This window comes from Spea bombifrons, chromosome 3, assembly GCF_027358695.1.
Source record: "Spea bombifrons isolate aSpeBom1 chromosome 3, aSpeBom1.2.pri, whole genome shotgun sequence".
Lineage (NCBI taxonomy): Eukaryota > Metazoa > Chordata > Amphibia > Anura > Pelobatidae > Spea > Spea bombifrons.
Genome location: NC_071089.1, coordinates 17,822,775 through 17,842,713, shown reverse-complemented (window position 1 = coordinate 17,842,713; position 19,939 = coordinate 17,822,775). Strand labels below are relative to the sequence as shown.

Genomic DNA, 19,939 nt, shown 5'->3' with positions numbered 1-19,939 from the left:
AATATCAAATATTGTATACTCTGGAATTACAGCTGAGATAGCTCATCATATTGGTAATAGCTGTTAGAAACCGTTTTTGTGTAATGGTATACCTATAGGGTTGCCGCTTTGCTGTTTTTTACCCAAGAGGCCAGTAAAAAAAATAATTATAATAAAAAAAACTTTGGCTCAGTAATAATAACTGATTACATGGTTTTACACATGGGATTGATCACCAGTAGTTCCAGCTACCCCTGGGTTCCCAGCTAAGGACACATGTAGAAAAATGTAGGTATGATTTATCTATACATGTAACAAAACCCAACAAAACATGCATTTGCAGCTTAATTTATTTTATTTTTGATTAATATGTTGGTAATTTATGTTTGTTAGACAGGTAATATAGGACTACATATGGTCTTTTTCAGATGGTTGGGTGCAGCACACAGAATACGTATGTGGACCGTAAAGTTTTATCTTCTGACTGTACGTTTCATGTACATTAAGAACATTCTTGTAATTTTAGGGGTATGACATCATACTAGCGGGTTTCTACTAACTTGTCAGGTTTATCTGATATGAAAACAAAGAAGAAAGTCTTACAGTTACTTTAGAGGTTTTAGAGTAAGTTGCATGTTATTCTTGAGATATACATGTAAAGAAGAACTCTTTCAGCAGGATATCATGCTTTATAAGATACACATTACATATCAGAAGAAGAAAGTGTTGACAAAAAAATATCATCACCTGGACAATTAATATGAACAGAGACAGGTTTCAAGTGCTCTTAAAAAGGTGTTAAAGACACTTACCAAGTGGCCTTGCCAGATTACAGTAAGGAACATTCCTCTCTGCTTTGCTCAAATAAGTTGATTTATAAGGATCTTGGAAGTCTTAAAACAATTTTTGGACCATAACCCTTATCAAGCTGTTGCAAACGGTGGTTCAACGACACCTGGACAGCAGCTGGTTTTCAAATGTTCTGTTAATCTATTGTCTTTCCTTCAACAGACACAGTCATGACTAAAAAAGGTTACCGATTTGTCTACGGTATAACCCTCACTTTTCAAGTATTACTTTTCTTTGTGAGGATAATAGAATAATGAGGATTAAGAATTTAATTGGAATTTTGGTGTTACGTTTAGATAAAGTAATAATATGTTTAATCATATACGTCAACGTGAGTTCTTAACCTTTTAGATTTGAAGAAATTCATCAGATTAAGGAACCCACAAGGAGTGAAGGATAGTAGCTTGATATAGTATCCTTGGAGTTCACGTCAGATGTTCTCGTGTAGCTTTGTAGCCATCACAATATCTTGGTCTCTTTGAAACCGGTAGATCTAAACTACTTATCCGAACAACTTATTGTCTAATGGGTATGGAGAATTGTACCCATGAAAGTAGGAATGTGATGATACAAAGAGGATCTGTAGCAAACGTGAACCAGTGTAATTATCCTCAAAATGTTCTACTGGACACACAACCATCACCGTGTTCTGAGTCTTGGGTTTTTAAGGCGTGACAAGCACAGAGCTAAACAGTTTGCAAGCTTTTTTTTCCCACTGTCACCAGACATGAAGCCACACAGGTCCATAACAAATGTCTTCTTCCCCACCGCAGAATCTGTCCAGTTTACTTGGTTGTGAATTTTATTACATTTCCAACCTTCAGTTCATACAAAAAACATATGTACAAAATCTAACCAAAACAATACTTAAGCTTGCTTGATTGTAAGATTCCTTCTCTACTGGTAGTACTCAACATGTATCAATGTTGTTGTCCGTTTTACATTGTTAATGTTATTGTTACATTTCCCAGCTCCCCTACTATAATAGCGAGATTGAATCTGCTGTCATACAATGTAATATAGTAACACCGAGTAGAACACTGTCAAATCACATAAACCCATGTAACACTTGACTTGGAGTCATACTGCTTTGTGACATTCTTACTCTGGATAAACATATCTCATGGCTTCCATTATAGTTTGCACAAACGTATGTAATACCTTGCACATTTTCTTATCTCTGTGATGTCCTGTGAAGCTCCTTATGTCCGCTAGAGTTCATTGAAAAGACGCTGGGTTAGATTTGTGAAGAGGTGAAAACACTTATTGGATTCCATGGAGCATATTAATCATCAGAAGCTTAAATATTCTAGGAATAACTCTTCAACTTTTCTCCACTATAACTCAATGTTGCTATCAAGGCCAGTTTTGTGGCCCCGGAGCACTTATACAAAAAGAGCCACTCTTTTCTTGCATCCCCTAACTATAGCTTAACGTCAACACAAATAACGCATAAAGTTTATTTTTGATTACCCTATGGTGGTTCATGATGTCAGGTAACTGTCCCTGACTGCAGAGGCTATTCAAGACACTTGGTCGCAGGTTCAAATCCAAGCAGGCTAAACAGCTCTTCATCCTTCCGAGGTCGGTAAATGAGTACCATTCATTGAGTAATAATAACAACTATTATTCAGCTGCCAATTCGGTTAATTTTGAGAGCTTGCGCTAAAAGTCCTTTGAGCCCCACTGGCAGAAAGGCGCTATATGTAACTATACTAGGGGTTATGTAATGTTCAGATTAACCATTAGCAGCACACTATATGTCACCTAATCTACGACCTTGCCATCGCACATGTGCAAATCATGTTTCATTATAAAATAGGCATTGCACATGCCTGTTGCGATATTCGACAGGGCCCTACTGGATATAATGAGGTGGCCCTGGCCCTTCAATAGGTGGCTGCCCATTGAGTTGTCTAGCCTCTCACATCCATCCTTCAACCGTACCTATGTCACAGACCGCCACCGTACTTAAGATCAGAATGTTCATCTTGGACAAAATTCTATATAGGTAATACAAACTGACAAAGTGCCATGGAGTTCCACTCAGCCCGGAGCAACAAAGTAATAGACATAAAATTACACTTCCATAAACTGAGGAACTCGGTACATATTCAATACCAATGTATCTACAGTATCAATGTAAATCCTAAAAGGCACTTCCACTTAAATCATGATGAAGAATATCGGACAAAAATGATGGAGTCAACAACGTAGCACGTTCTTCTACTCAGTAAAGTTGCCTTAATGTTGTTAGATATTTCTGACCGATTTCAAGGTGGGCGATTAACAATGCCAAACTAAAGTAATATATACACACCCTGATAGGTCACATGACACTCTTTATTCATAAGATCACTGACCAATTAAGTTCTCGATCCATCTCGGCTGTATTATTTTCTTTTGGAACTGACCCCGTCGGATACCATTCCCATTGCTACATCCCAGTTGAAGTCCTGCCAGAAATCAGGTGAGTTAATGAAGAATATTTTACCTCCCGACAAGTTATAATTTTCATAAGGCCCGTGAATAGATCATTTGATACCCACCATAATAGGGAGCTGCTACAATAAATGTTTTTGTGATGAAAATGGTCAGTATTCGAAGATTCTCAGGGTCAACTCATTTAGGCGTCTCCCAGATATGCTTCACAGATGCGTGCGCAGGTCCTTTCATAAATACACATTAATGGCTATGAAGTTTCTTTTGTCCAATGTCCCCAAGGAGCCCCAAGGAGCCAGGGCGCTTTAAGATCATCAAAGAATGGAATCCCAAATTGTAACTACCCCCCCATTCCTGAAAACAGCTGGGAGGTAAATTATACTGACTATTTTAAGTGCCCTTATTATATTAGTCTGTGTTTATAACATCTCAGAACCTTTGGTAAATACACAGACTATACCATAAATGTCAAAGTTAATAAATCATCATTAATAAAACACGGTCAGCTGGTGGGGTTTCTATTTTGTGTTGGATTGTTTCCAAATCCTTTTGTAATCTTTTAGATTACGATGAGTCCTGATCTGTGGCTGCCTTTTATGTTTACGGTAATATATACATTTAACTTGATTAAAAGATTGTATGTTTTAACTCACGATTAATAATTTCTTAATTTAAAGTGGACCTGTCAACCAATAACAATTTCCCATTAATCGTGATCTCACCCTCCAACCATTACTTAGTATATTTTTATAGGCAATGACAACAGCAACCAACGTGTTACAATTCCTCCGTTTTGTTCTGGATTCAGGCGCATTCTCATTTTTGATTACTACTGGAGAACTAAATGTAAAAAGACTGACACTTAATATTTTTACTGGACTTTTGGTAGCATTTCAAAGCAAGGATATTGGACAAAAAAAGTATTTTTTTTCTCCTAAAATGTAAGTAAAATAAAAAAAGAATTACTGGAATGAGTCATGGCCTAACATCCGTTAAAGATCATGAAGTTTCCATAAGTCCTATTGAACCAACTCCAAGTCAAAAGGTAAAATATGTCACCAAGAAATTTCTAATCTTAAAAATGACGTCAAAGAAAAAGAATGAAATATTGGCTGGAATGTAACCTCTGGATCTTTGTATCATCAAAGTTAAAGTTCTGGCAAAACATTAAATATTTTCTTCCAATAGTTCCTCATTTTCAGACGTTTACAGTTCATGCATGCAATCTATTCTATTCATGACATTGGAAATAAAGCCATTTAATGCAACTGCACTCTAAAGCGTGAGGCAAAGAGGTTCATAATCGTGTGATCGTATGAATAAATCTTCCACTTAGTGAAAGTGTCATCCATGTATTTTACTACCTTTTTGGCCATGAACTTCTTAACCTCCCTTACAAAAAAAATTACTGCAGTTTTTCTGAAATAATGCTGCAGTTTTTTGGACATGAAAAAACTGCAATACTGCACTTTTACTGCAGTATTACTGCACATTTACTGCAGTTTTACTACATTTGTACTTCACTGTACTGCAGTTGTACTGCAGTTATTTTTGTACGGAAGTACAAATGCAATAAAGCTGCAGTACATTGAAGTACAACTGTAGGTTTGCAATATAAAAAAAAGTGCAGTAAATGTGCAGTAATACTGCAGTACAGTGAAGTACAAATGCAGTAAAACCGCAGTAAATGTGCAGTATTGCAGTTTTTTCATGTCCAAAAAACAGCAGTATTACTTCAGAAAAACTGCAGTAATTTTTCATAAGGGCTATGCCTGTCCACGCAGAAATGTGAAGCTTAAACAGTTAAAGCAAGGCATAGGATATATGTGAATCTAAAGCGCCCCATAACTCATACGATATGCCCAACATATTATTAAAAATTATATTTTATCCTCTTGCAGTGTGCAGAGGGCATGGAAGCAGGTAGAGCTTGGTCACAATGAAAAATGCTTTGTTAGATGGGTTACCATTAAGTCGCTTCCATTTTTTCCTTCTCTAAAACATGGCACACAGCTAGAGGCTCATGGTGCTTTACTAGATAATCCGGCTGGTGACTGAAAATATAAGTAAGTGACAATAAATGTGTTTATTTGTATTGGGGGCTTGGAGACGTTATTCCTGGACTGGGTAGACTACCTAGTAATAATTATGGCCCTATCTGTCAGAGGTTCATTTGTTGAAATGGACAGAGGGGGATGCCTAAGGTATTAAGAGCTACAGCCTTGTTTGCTAATGAAACATTTAAAAGAATGAGAATTAGCAATGTTCCAAAACATTGATAGAACCATTAAGGGACATTACCATAACTTTTGCTGGTATGTTCCGGTTCATGTATAAATCTCTCTCTCCCGTTAATTAACAGAATGATAATACATTCAGCTCTTTCTAGTTAGAAGAAAGTAAAATGAGAATGCTGAAAATTCTCCAATTTCACAAAGTAATTAAACGATAAAAAAAGAAGTGAATGCCAAACCAAATACAATAACAAACGTGTCCTGTTTGTAACCCTTCTTCCAGGAAGCACTGAATGTCACTATTATGGGGCCGCACATCTGCTCCTGATAAAAGAGCCGAGACGCACGTATTGATGTTCCTATTAAAATAAGGAATAATGAGGATAAAATAAATGTTTGTCTCTTCGAGCACTCACATGCGACATGATCAGAGAAGGGAGAAAGAACTCACACATTCTGGGTTCGTTTGACCAGAATTCAGCTTCTCCCAAACAATGTGTTTAGTGGGAAAGATAATACCGCCGTGCTAATGCACACCACATCACTAGCATATAGGTGACAAAAGTGACATAATGGCCTGCAAAGCCGTTTCCTTTCTTTGGTCACAGCACTGATCAAAGAAACGCTATTTCAGTGGATGTACGCAGACCTTCTACTGAAGTGCAAGCTATTGCCAAACATAGATATTAAACTTAGTGACAATTTACCACGTTGTCCAACTACATGACCAAGTTCAGTAATGTCACATTATCCTTTTGATCAACCATGCCTGAGGTTTATACCTCGTGCCGAACAAATAATTTGGTGATGTTTAATTAAGGAACACCCCGGTGACTAGCAGTCTAATGAAAGAACAATGCATATAAAAGTATTTTCTATGCACTGGAGGTGACTGGTGGTGAGTATACCACGTGGGTTCAGGCAGCAGGAGATGTGTCCAGTGAACAAGCCAAGGAGCTGGGCAGGTGGGCAAAAAGCAATCATCTACCACATGGAAATGTAAAGGGAACACTCAGGTATCATATGTATTAAAGTGCATATGATTGCTGGAGTGTCCCTGGAAAAAACAGATAAAGCTGAGCGTGTAGTAGAACTGACAATTATAACTCGAGCAGTATCAGAGTATTTTGGGTGTTTAATTCTGCGGATGATTCTAAGCTGTTTTTTAAAGTTAGATTTTGCTTTTAACCACATAGGGTTTGTCCCGTCTAAATTTAGAACTGAATTGTTGATTCCTGGTTGTGGGAATTACTCATCCATAAAACTTATTGAACTGAATGATGATAGATGAGGAAGTATGTTGACGTCCACCATGGCTAATTGCAAAAAAAAAAGTTTAGGAAATTATAAGGCTTGTGAATTCATATTTAAATGGATCCCTGAGATTTCAATTGTTACTACGTCCTCTATTCATCTAGTACTTATAAGAGGCTAATGATGAAGCCTCAATAACTCCAAAATAGTCTACTACTTCTTATCTGCCTAGCATGATTTGCCAAGGAATTTCTGGAGCCCTGTGTTTATGGTATGGGGGTGGAAAATAACCATTTACTAGAGGTTCAGTGAAAATGCAATGTATATAGAGAGTCCAAATTTTTACTTAGCACAAGCTTACATGACAGCAGCCAGTATATCCTCATCCAGCCTGCCTCATAGCCCACAGTCGGTTGGAATAGGATCATAATAAATTCTCTTTTGTTTCCCTTTATACATTGGCACGAATCCAATCGATGCATCTTTGTTCTTTGCTGTCATTCGGTAGGTTAACCTTCATTCATCAAAATCTGCAACACAATAACTACACAAGTCTATAATTAAATAGAATTTAATGGGATTTGCCAAGTGTTTATTATCAAGGCTACAGACCCCTATCTATAGAGCCTAGATGCACACCCTCTCCCCCAAATGGAGGAGAAGCTCCATCTTGTTGCACCACCAGGCCAGAATAACACAGACAATCAGAGAAAGAGAAGCATTTCTGCACCTGTGAATCTGTCTCCATAATCCTGGGCTCTTGTAGTACTTCCACTAAAGGGCACTGCCATTTGGTGCCCTACGGGGACAGGCTCTCCCCATTCCTCCAATAGAGGGTAGTGGTGTGTGCAGAAGCTCTGCCCTTTTGCAGAAGTGTTTCGGGAGGCTTGGGTAACACAGTGGACAGAAGCAGGACAATTGAATTGAACAAGCCCTCTGAATTTTGTTTGAATTTTATTTCCTGCCCTTTTAATTCTTTGTCCAAAAATGAGAGGACAAAACACTAAATGAAAACTTTTTGGTCCATGTGCACAAGCTTAGACCATATTTGATACTGTAAACACAATCCCTATAACACCACACATTTTATAAATTAGGTTTCACATCGTTTTTGTTTATTTTTCTTGCAAAACTGGCATGCCAGAGAGACTGGAATATTGCCTGATCCACTTGGGCAACAATCCCCCCAAAATGGATTTTACCCCCTAAGCACTTTTATACACCCAATCAGATACCACCATAAAAGATATCACTTATTATTACATTCAATGTATAATGCACATTTTAATCAAGCATCATTTGAAGAATAGTGGACTTAAACTCCCAATTTCCTCAAACAGTCTTTCATCCATTGAGCTACAAGGTTGTGAAACACAAACATTTCGCTCAATCCCCTGGTTCTCCAAGGGTACAGATCAGCAACTGCTGGTATTATTATTGCAGAATTCTACTCCACTTGTTTGAAGTGAGCACGTCATAGCGATACCCAATACTATGGAATGCAAAGTACCTGATTTTCAAAACTCCAGACTACAACGAAAAAGAATCAGATGCAGTTGAATGTGAAATGTGAGTTCCTATGGCTCAGCATCACATAAAACTACTTTAACGAGCAGTCAATAACCATTGCAATTGGCGCTCTGCTATTAAAGTTGATCCTTTCTAAATCCCCTGAAAGGGCAGAGGTTGAATCTGAACCAGTCTTTATACAAACATACAGTGTAGTACATTTTTTTGGAAGCAGAACATTAAACACATGTCAAGGTGACATATCTAAATTATACTTGCCATGCTTGTCATGGCTTATTGGTAAATCCACGAAATAGTAGCTATGCTTAAAGGGAACAAGGCATGTAATGAAGACGATATTAGAGGCTGCCTTTGCTGTGGTTAAAGTCCTTAGTAGTTCAGTCTCTACATAGTTTGGCTGATGACAATCTCCATGTTTTTTTTCCTTGAGGCCAATAAGAGCCGATTAGTCCAAAGAGATCAGATTGTTTAGGCCTTTGAGTAAAGCTTTATTAAGAGTAATATCTCCATTTCTATTTCCCTTATATATATGGGAAGTATCTTGGAAATTAAGCTCAAAAGACATCTTTATTTTTAAACAATTTCTTTAGATTTTATTAATGCCTCAAAAGTTATACGTGCTTTATAAAAAAAAAAAAATTCTTCCATGAAGCCCAAAACATTAAAAAATAAAACAATGTATCCACAATCAAATTGTCATAAGTATTTACATTAACTTTTGTGTCTTCAGAGGTACGTACAAGTACAAATTTAAACAAAGTCACAGAAGCATGTTACATCATTTCAATATATGTTGAAAGCCACTGAGAAAGCATATTTAATTCAAATTACAAGGGAAAGTTCCATCTCCTTTGCTGAATTTACAACGTTTGTAACTAAATTCAACATTAGAAACATTATCCCTAGTAGGAAAGCATTCTTAGAGATGATTGTTAAATCAAATCAAATGTTCCATCATTTCTATTTTTGTTGGGAACACTTAATTGTCATATGACATCAATGCAGGCTCTAATTTGATGTTGTCATAGAAATTGGAAAACAATTTTTAGTTGTTTTTGTGATACTAAGTATCCAGAGTAAAGAATTAAATTGACAGATCTACTAAGTTCTTTGTGCTTGACATGGCATACATTTGACATCATAACCAGTTTAACATGTTAGAGGACGGACCCTAGGGGCCACAGTAGTCTAATAATTGTGTCTCTCAGCATAGATATATCTGTTTAAATTAATTACTAGAGATAAAAAGGAACGTGCTTTATCTCCATGCTTTGGATGTCAGTCAATGGGAGAACGTCCATTCAATTACTTGTAATAGATTTATCTCTGGCTATTGGATCCACTCCATTATTACTATTGCTGTTCTTCATAACAGATCCTTATCTTACATTGACACATTCTGATCTATGACCATACCTGGGAACTCTCTGGATTTCACCAAGAATCTCTGGGTGAAGCGCTGCATCACCAGGACTCCGTTTCAATCTCCTCTTTCTCCGGGGCAGGGGAGTGGCCTCAGGGAGTGGCAATTGGCCACGCCCACTCCCTGTCCAATTCCCTTCTAGCTGAGCTCTGGCCAGCAGCTAGTCCCAATCCTTGCACAGGGCTCCAAGGAGGCTAGCGCTACCTTTGCGCATGGCTTGTCCTACCCCCTCACAGAATTGGGAGAGTCCCAAGTAGCCTGCCATAAGGTATGCCTATAATATTAAGTATAATATTAAGTAGGGATAAAATGGGCAATGAGAAGAAATGCTAAAAAACCCATTCAGGCTTACCCAAGTTTATAGCTAATAAATGTAAAGTAATTAATATCAGAAACAATACCATCTACTAATTGGAAAATATATGATCTGTCACATTTTGGTGTTCTGAAATGAATCAATATTGACAATTAAAAAATTAATTAAGGGTTATATTTTCTTATATACTCTTTTTTTAAACGAAATACAAGTAATTTGAATTTAAATAGGGGGTTGATGTTTAAATGTTGTTTTTCTTCTAACAAGACGTCTTATTTTTCACGCTATCGTTACTTTTACTCATGAAGCCTTCTCTTTGAGAAGAATGTTGGCTCTGCGTTAAACCCCTTGACAGCTCCTTGAAGAAGAATCACACATTTTAAAGAGGTTATCACAGCTGGCTAGCTATGACATTTTTATCTATTTTTCTTGGATGGTTAAAACCATATTATACAAAAAAGCACTCATGTATATAACTATATATTTAAACATATTTTTATTTTATTTATAAACTGTATATATAAAAGGATAAACGTTATCTGCATATTAATATTATAATATAGAAGTTTTGGGTTAATCCAAGATGAGAGAAGCAGACAACACTCTCGCACTGGCTACACAGAATTTAGCCAATTTGCCTAAATACTCTCAAGGAATAGTGAGCAGCTTTGATAAAATGCTTACCCTCTTGTCACAAACACACACACACACACTTGAAAATGCATATTTCTTCTACAGTGTAGAACATCTTTGGAATTAGCAAATATACCAAATGTCGCTTCAAAAGGAGGATCTGGTTTCTTGTTAGAACATATTATACAATGTAGCAATGAGCTTGAAGGAACGCTGCATCTTCTTTATGTTCTTGCTTAAAAGTGGACTGCCACGTCAGTCTACTTACTGAAATCAAAGTCTGTTCACCAATCATATCAGTGCATTGCTTGAGTTTCACAGAATTTATGCTCCAAAGGAACAAAATGTACTAATACCAACTTTTTACAATACAGAATATATATGCACACCATATTACACCAAGTTTAGCATTTCACTGTCCTTGTAATATAAAAAATGTGCATTCATATTTTTCTCTCTCTACATTCTTACATGACCTCACAGTATCCAGTTTTCAGTGCGAAAATTGAAAGTGTGCAAATCAAGCAATGTTAACAAGGAAAAGAACATATAAAATTGGTCCCTATGTAGAATGGACTTGAATTACTCCATTAGAACCGGCCATAAAAAAAGTTATTTGGTTTATCCCTTTGTTTCAGTGGTACATGTTATTGCTCGGTCTTCTGTGATGAAGGACACATAAGTGTAATGTTCTCTGAAGCGGGGGATTGTAAGGTTCATGTCATCAGTACATCAGTAGAAATATAGAAACCCAAGCTTAGGCATCAAGTTCATAGTCTGTTTCATCAGACGGCGGTAACCGATCTGATTTGGAGTGCCTGGAATATTTCAGCCGTAGAAAGTCTCCCATCTCATTGAGTGCATCAAGAACCTGTAACACAAAGACATAATATGTGTAAAATGCACATGAGACAGACTTAATGTACCCATATTTTACTAAGGGTAACTACATTTGCAGATTATGGTAAAATCAGTATGGACATAATTGGGGAATCAGTGGTAACTTGCAAAATTTCACCAACCATGACAGGCATGCTAGATTCAGATTTGAACATTTCATTGCATTGTGATCATCCCCAGAACGTTTTTTTTTTTTGGTGAAAAGCCTTATGTGGATGTTATGCTTATTTAGGTGCACATCAACAATGTCGGTAAACAAATGTCATCCAACTACATGGCAGCCCCATCAGCAAACTGGAGCCTACTGCAAAAAGGGCAGCTGTGCTTGTTTATGTGGAAGGGGAAAAAATATTAGCAATAGTATAAATTATTTTAAACTCATGGACATATAATTCTTCTCATGGTAGACAAAATGGTAGACCTTGTTTCTTTGGACTCATGTGTCACAAAGGGCTCTTGTGACAAATGTTTGAAATAGACAGAATTTTTTAACCCTGGTTCTATCCACTGCATTCCAAAGGCGTGTTTCATGTGCTAAAAATAGCTTCATGAGGAATTGTATAGGTTCTGACTAAATGTACATAACACTTTGTTTCATCTATTGGGATGGTAGAGGTATTATTAAACACTCATCTACAGACACCAGACAAGCCAGGAGGCTTGTTTTTCCCTCAGAAATCTCATGGTGCTGCCACAACCACAAGGGATTCTGGGTAGGTGCATGCAAATAAGGTTAACAATGATCACCTTTGCCTCTATATCCACTTTATACATGGATCCCTCAAAAATAACTCGGGTGCAATAGCCAGATCACCACTCGTGGACAGCTGTTTCATCCTTAATGGGACTCGTCAGCATGAGGTTGTGATACTGGCTTAATACTTGAGGCTTGGGGTAGCCAAGATAACTTATGTAATGGTATCTATTGTGAGGAAAACAGTGGCACCTCAATAATGATTGGTTCCTAACTCCCTTTGTATCTATCTCGTTAATAAAACACACCTATATGTTATCAAGAAAGGGACTTCACACCATACCTAAACCCTGAAAAGTTTCCAATGCTGTCAAATACAAAGCTTTCACTAATTCTAGATTCAATTATCTTCTTGCATATACGTGCACCACCTAATCTACTTTTAGATACTATAACGCAGGCCTTCTTTGCACATTCTTGCTGCTTCAGATACACCTTATGAAAACCATGGTGCTGGTTGCAAGCCAGAAGCTTTGTAGATCAGGGGTTGTCACCATTGGTCCACCAGCCCCTCAACAGTTCAGGTTATCCACACAACTGTGCAGGTGACTTTACATACCATAGTTATTGCCACTTTAAATTTCTGTGGTTGCAAATGGGGAATTCTGCAAAATCCTTCCTTATATTTTTGTCCATTCCCCACCCCCCAGCTTTTTCTGTGCATGTAAGTGGTTTTATATGTTTCCCTGTTTTGAAGAACACATATTCTACATGCAGAGGAAGCATAGAGTTTAGGTCTGATTACATACACCCAAATGGTTAAAGAAGTTGTTCTTAAAATACATCTGACCTCTTTTTACTGTTGGGTGTTAATGGTTCTTTAAAGCTCTTCAGCCAAGGTGTTACCTTTTAATATCTGAAGAATCAGCTAACAATCTAATCTCTCTCTCTTCTGTGATAAATAAACATCTACATAAACCTAGGTGGTCCAGCTAATTTAAACCCAGATGTACTTGTGGACCTCTAGCAGATTTTTTTTAAAAAAAATACTTTATTATGCCGATTTCAGGTCTTTCTTTTAGGGAACAGCCATTGCAATTTTAATTTCATTAATTTTAATGTGGAGGGATACTGCACATCTAGGTTTAATCTGGAATCTAGCAACCAGAGGCAAATGCATGATGAACATTTCTTTGAATAGTTGAGCAAATATGCTGAAAAGCATGGCTTGGTTTTATGTTTTATAGTAAATCTCATATTACATAATATTTTGTATGCTCCCTCAATTCATTGTACCCTAGTTTCTTGGAGTCAAGTATTATAAGTCAGGTAGTTCAAACAATAACAGGTAAGCCACCAGTTTCCAGGCTCTATGGAACATCAAGTCACTTTTTTGGTTATATTTTTCTAGTATCCACCATTTTACCTCTCACTGACTACAAAACAAACAAATGGTTTTGCCATACTGAAGATAGCAAAAAAATAGCCCAGTCAATAATAGTTTTGAGAGTCATATGACTCTACAACGTACTCTATGAAAACTGGTTGACAAAAGGTTTTGGACATTTCTTTGTCCTACATAACAGAAGTACTTCCATTTTGGGAGACATTTCCACATCCCGTGTGTTATATTTGAGGACCAGTGCCATACTGCCCTAAACAAGCTGAAAAAAGGGTAAGTTGTTGTGAGATGAAGCATTGCAGATCCTAGCATTAACTATTATGTTGAATTGATGGTCAACTCAGCCATTCCTGAGCACATGCCTTCGCAATGCATAGTAGACTTGTGCATTCGGACTGCTAGAATTTTTATTTTTAACAAATTACTGAAAATGAGGCTCCACCCTTTTATACAAAGTACTCAGAGAGGCCAGAATAATGCAGACAGATTCACAGAGAAGGGGAGAGGTGCAGCAACGCTTCTCTTTCTCCGTGAATCTGTCTGCATTTTCCTGGCCTCTAGGAAGTGCTCTGGGAGGGCTGGTTCACAGAGAAGCTGGTCCTACGTAATGCATTGTTCAATAGGTGAGGAGGCATTGCGGAGTTCTCAATGATCTAACTTTACATTATAAAGGCCAGCCAAGCTCTTCCTACAGTAAAGTCAAAGAGTAGAAGCCACAACTCGTCTGAAAGCTCCACCATTAGTGAATACACCCAAATGTTTTATGCAAGCATTGTACTTACAACAAATCGTCCACTCACATAATGCAAACACAAAAAATACCTTTAATTTTTTTTTGTTAAACTCTTTGTGTATTTCAAAAGGTGAGAATGTAAATAAATGTAAAACAATACTATAGATTAGACAAGCAAATTTAGTTGCTTCATTCGAACTGTTATATAAAAAGCTACAAAGAGAAAGGACTTTAAGACTTAAAATCTACCAGCTGCACCTAGTAATCAACATAAATATTTAGTTAACATATACATGCCAACATACCACTTAAAAGAAAATACGGGGGAGGCCAAAATTACCGTATATTTCATTTAGAAAAATGGGAGCTAAAGCATGTTTTCAAGTACTTTAAACAACTCCCCAAACTATAATGTTTGAAGCACTTACAGTTCATTACATGTATATTATGCTCATAGTTGTTGACATGTATTCCAAGGGCTCTCATTTCACTGGGAGATGGCCTCTTTTCATCTGTACATTTTAAACCCATCAATGTATAGCTCGAGCGGACATGTAAAGCTGACAAGGGGCTAGAGGAATGCGGTGTGTGATCTCTCCCAAGTTTAAACTCAGCCCAACAAATTCTAAAAATACAGAACATGACTACCGCAGTAAAGAGACCTGTCTGTTTGTTGTAAAACAACCCTGAAATGCAAGTCATGCAATGGATTATCATTGGGTACATTTCCGGGAATTTCTTACCACACAGCGGTACCTTTAAAGAAAAACAACCACCAAAATGTAAAGCCATATTAAGGACAGCAAGTTTTTGTTGTGCTATACGCAAATTGAGACAAAAAAAACCCCAATATTCCGCACCTTAACTCTTTTAGTGTTTTCTGCTTACACAGCCTAGAGGCCTTTTGAGGTGGCCCAACTGCTATAGAATAATTCCGATGGACTACAGATATCCAAGGTTCTAAAAACGCTCCAGAGCACAACAACGTGATTTTAAGATGGCTTTATACTTTACTGTACTTTAGTCATCAATATAAGTCTCTGCAATCTTCTTGTACACAAACACAAAGGTTTCACAAGAAGAAAGCAGTTTTAAAAATGGATGGATACACCCCACTGTGCCAACTATGGCCATGACAGAAATGTAATTTCAACGTAATGCCTGACTGGGTAACATTAATAAAGAAGAGAAATTTCCCAGTGAAATTAAGAATATACACAGTCCATTAGTGAACAAGACACAATATGCATGGTAATTTTCTATACACCTATTGTGTGGCATACTACAAGAGGTCATGCAACTCATTGGGGGGGGCAGTCGTTTATTGAAATCATATCACCTGATACTGGGTTTATTCACTAAAGGGAGATCTGTGGTTTCAACTCCAACTTTTCACTATTCGTTACGAAGGGTGACAAGTTCACTGACAAGTTTCTCCAGCAAGAAGGTCTTAGCTGGCCCTGTACAATGTATAACTAAAGTATAAGGAAATCTCACTCAATATACATAATACAGGGTCAAGCTTTTCGTGCAGCAGAAGCTCACTGGGGTTGGCTTTTCATAATATTGTTGTGTTGCACATTTGAGTAAGCATGTCAATACACTGCCACCTGTAATAGGATTACCCCATCATCATTTAGGTTGAGTTAACATGTAAAGCTTTTTCTAGAACTGAAATCTACATCCTTACCAGTTAAGGTCAGGTTTACCAGCACCCTGAGGGTGTTTAAACTATCAACATGATACCCAATGTATTAAGTGTTACATGTCGGCTAATCTACATGTCGACACATGGTAATTTTATCTATTCTATGCTGCCCTTTAGGGATCCAATTCTGCTTGATTGTCCTCAATGCAAATACATACATAAATCTATCTGCATATAAAAGAAATCCTGTACAGGCATGTAACATGGACTATCACTACTGCATCACCGTTATACTAAGGGAATTGGGGAGTGAAGGAAACAGGTGTAGAATGACCACTGAGGAGGAGCTGGAATTTCATTTTCTTAATTACATCGGACTTTTTACCACCGATATATTAGGTTCCTTATTGCTGCTTTGGGAAAGTCAGTGGAAGCACTTTTTAATAAAAACATTTACATTATTGTTTTATATCTTTATTTTGCTACTACATGTTTGCATCATATTACGTTCATCACTATCAATATCATAACCCTAGCTGTGTGACCTGTAATTAAACCATCAAAACCTCCAAGGTGACATCAATAACAAACCTACTGGTGAAGCTTGTATGGCAGAGCACAGGCGGGTGCAAAGACTTACCTTGTCCAGCATCTCTCGTGTATGAGCAGCTGAAATGCAGAATCTAGCTCTTGCTTCGGTGATGGGTGTTGCTGGGAAGCCAACAACAACAACTCCAATCTTTTTCTCTAACATATGTCTTGCAAAAGCCCTGGGGACGGTGGGAATTAAAATATAAGTTAGTTTTTGGGTTGGATTGATCTATACAAGAAGAGGAACTATAAAATAAACTATAATTTATAGCCATTCCAGCTGATTGGACCATTTCACAGGTTGCTATACTTTTCAAACTATGTCTTAGAACCACCTTTCATTCCTTTTTATGTGGCTTAATGAAAAAAAGGGACATCACCTGAACCTGGTGCAAACATCTTTGTGTCCTTCAAAAGCCTACTGAAGGAAGTTCTCCATGCATACACTCAAACTCAACCATGAAGCACAGATGCCCAGAAGTCCCTTATTTATATATCTCCCTGGGGTTTCATCTTTCGTGTTCTTAGCATCACCATTCCAGGACACAAATTCACTAATCAAACACATACATTCCAGGATAAAATTCTCTATAGAATTTTACATTTTCAGCAAAAAAAGGCTCTATATAATTAAACAGTGACACAATTTGACCAAGAAATGAAGACGGATTCCCTCTCACTGCTTTTGTTCCATTAAGTTACAAATAGAGCTAATAGTGTGCAGACCTTTCTATGTGCAGAAGAGAGCACTATGTCTTCTTTATTGCTATTAATGAGATAAAGACCTGATTTCTCACATTTTCTGTACTTTTCTGTGCTGTCAAGTAGTTCAGTTGTGGAGTCTTTACCCCTACTTTAAATAACGTAATATATATTTATACAGCCAGGAACAAAGATGATAGTTCCCAGAGAACAATGAATATTTGAACGGAAAAATGGCGAGGAAAATGCCATTATTGGGAAATCATTGCCCCTTAACCCACCTCCTAACGCTTCATCCCTTTGATAGTGAAAAGTTCTGGAATTAGAGTGATTAAAGAGTCAATATGTTATGTTTTAGATAAGGCTAGCTGTGGAATGCATTTAAAGGGAGTATTGAAGATTAAACAGCATTTCTATCATGTTGTTGAGTAGCTCATGAACCAATCTAGACTGATGGCATTTCTGGCCTCTTTAAAGCTTGCGAATCATGCGAAAGCTTTGCCGTGGCAAATAACATAGTGTATAATTAATGGAGTGACATGCATAACTGAGATGACTCTGATTAGTTTTACTGATGCCAATAAGAGAAAATCTCCAGGGACTTAATCATCCTTAGTAAGACAACAAGGAGGGATTAGTACAGACCCATATTGAATGGCTCTCCATCTGTTCCAATGCCTAATATATGTTGCTTCATTACTTAATGCACTCCGATTATTCACTGCTATTTGTGTAACTGCATGCCTGCACTTGTATGTATGTGAAACATACGTACAAAAAAAGAACATAGTGAGTGCTGAAGATTGCAATCAAGAAAAACTGTTTGAGAAGTTTTAATGAAATTCAGTTAACAGCAAAAAACGAATTTACTTCTCGTTGGTGCAACTCATAGTTTAAGTAAATAACGTCTAAAAGCACAAAAGAGAAAGAGATGGTGGCATTGGACATGGACACATGTGACAAAATATTTAGATGCTGATGTGGCCTTAGTGAAACTTTTGCCCGCAATGACCCATGCTGGCCATGCTGGAGACATTTAAATCAATTGGTGCCAAAAATATGGCATGCAAAAATATGGAAAATCTGAATAAAACTGTGGTGGGTATAAAACAAATTGCTTTGTAAAAGGCAATTATTTACTATAAAATTTCACTAATTTTGTGCAGGTAAGTACCATGAGACTAAAGATTATATCCAGATGTTACAGACAGCACAGGCTTCAAATGTGACTTTATACCATTTATAAAAAAAAATGTAAAAAATATGGAAATAGAGTAGAGGAAACATCTGCCCCTATAGAGGAAGCAACAAGAAAAGGCTTAGAGTTAACCTGGGTATAAGATACCATGTAATAACAACTTAAGTATCTATTTGGTTGCAAATAATCCATGGAAGAAATCAATGTACCCTGTCGACATCTGTTCCAGACTATGAAGATGAATAGAGATGCATGCTGTGTAAGCTATTCTATTGTTTGGGGTGGCCCAGAAAGGGGTCAATAGACCACTTGGGCCATAGTCTAGGATGTTTAGCTTTCATTTGCAAATCTGTGTTTTAATAATCCATTGCGTATCAGGACTTGTTGGAAACAAGTAACATTTCATTATGTAGAAAGCATCCCAGGACTTACCCTACTTTTCCAGGCATGTACAATAAAACGGGGACAACAGGTGAATCTTCATTCCCGTAAGTGATAAAACCCATGTCCTGCAACCGCTTCCTGAAGTATCTGGTGTTCTCCGCAAGTTGATTCACTCTCTGCATTCCTAAGGTTTAAGAGACCATAATGAAATTAGCCTTTCCCCGAATAATAAACCATGAAATAATTCAGCAGCACCTGCTCTCAATGTACGTACTGCAGGATATTTCATGTTAACTTTATGACAATCTGTATCTATTATCTTCAAGTACAAACTCCCTAGTTTTATCTTTATTTACATACACAGCATATGACTGTTATTATAATGATGGCCCTTCTACGGGGTACCGGCACAAGCAGTGAACGGTCTGCATATTTTCCTCCGAGACTTTTAAGCAAAGTGATGCTCAAATGATGCATTTTTTCACAACGAACATTTAAAATAAAAATTGGTCTTCCAACCAATTCAGTTTTAGCAAGAGGGGAAACAATCCCTAGAAGCTAGAAAGGCCTCTATAAAAATCCTGGTATTTACCAGAAAGATGAGAAGCTTGTTACTTAAGCACATAAAGCTTTGGAGTTTCATCCAAATTGGAGTACACAAAAAAATATCTGTAAATCTGCCGAAGTCTGTTTCTGTTTAGAAATAGAACAGGTTACAAATGTTGTAGGGGAGGCCAACCAGCATCTCCATCCTTGAATAAACTCAGCAAACCAACCAAAGACATGTGGCTTTAACACAGGGCAAAAAGAGCAACTCCCTAAGGGCAGGGTATAACCTTGGGGCCCACCTAACCGTTGCTAGAGTTGCTGATGTTGCCAAGGACAGTGAAGAAGGGAACACTAATGGAGAGGTAAGCATTGGTGGCTCCACAGACCTCCATCGCATTGCATCACCATGGATAAAGGGGGGCTCTGGGCCCAGTGATGAGGCTCACCCCAGTCACCACTATGATTAAAGACAGCCCTA

General features: G+C 37.4%; 1 protein-coding gene across 2 annotated transcripts in view; it reads right to left on the bottom strand.

The window, feature by feature from the left end:
• Positions 1-10,506: 10,506 nt before the first annotated feature.
• SPTLC3 (serine palmitoyltransferase long chain base subunit 3) overlaps positions 10,507-19,939 on the bottom strand; it is a 38,614-nt gene continuing 29,181 nt past the window's right edge. For both annotated transcript variants that reach the window (XM_053459957.1, XM_053459958.1), the window contains exons 10-12: positions 18,961-19,096; positions 16,678-16,807; positions 10,507-11,531 (exon numbers count right to left, since the gene is read on the bottom strand). In XM_053459957.1, coding sequence (XP_053315932.1) covers positions 11,418-11,531; positions 16,678-16,807; positions 18,961-19,096 — 380 coding nt within the window. In that variant the 3' untranslated portion in view covers positions 10,507-11,417. The remainder of the gene's footprint in view (positions 11,532-16,677; positions 16,808-18,960; positions 19,097-19,939) is intronic.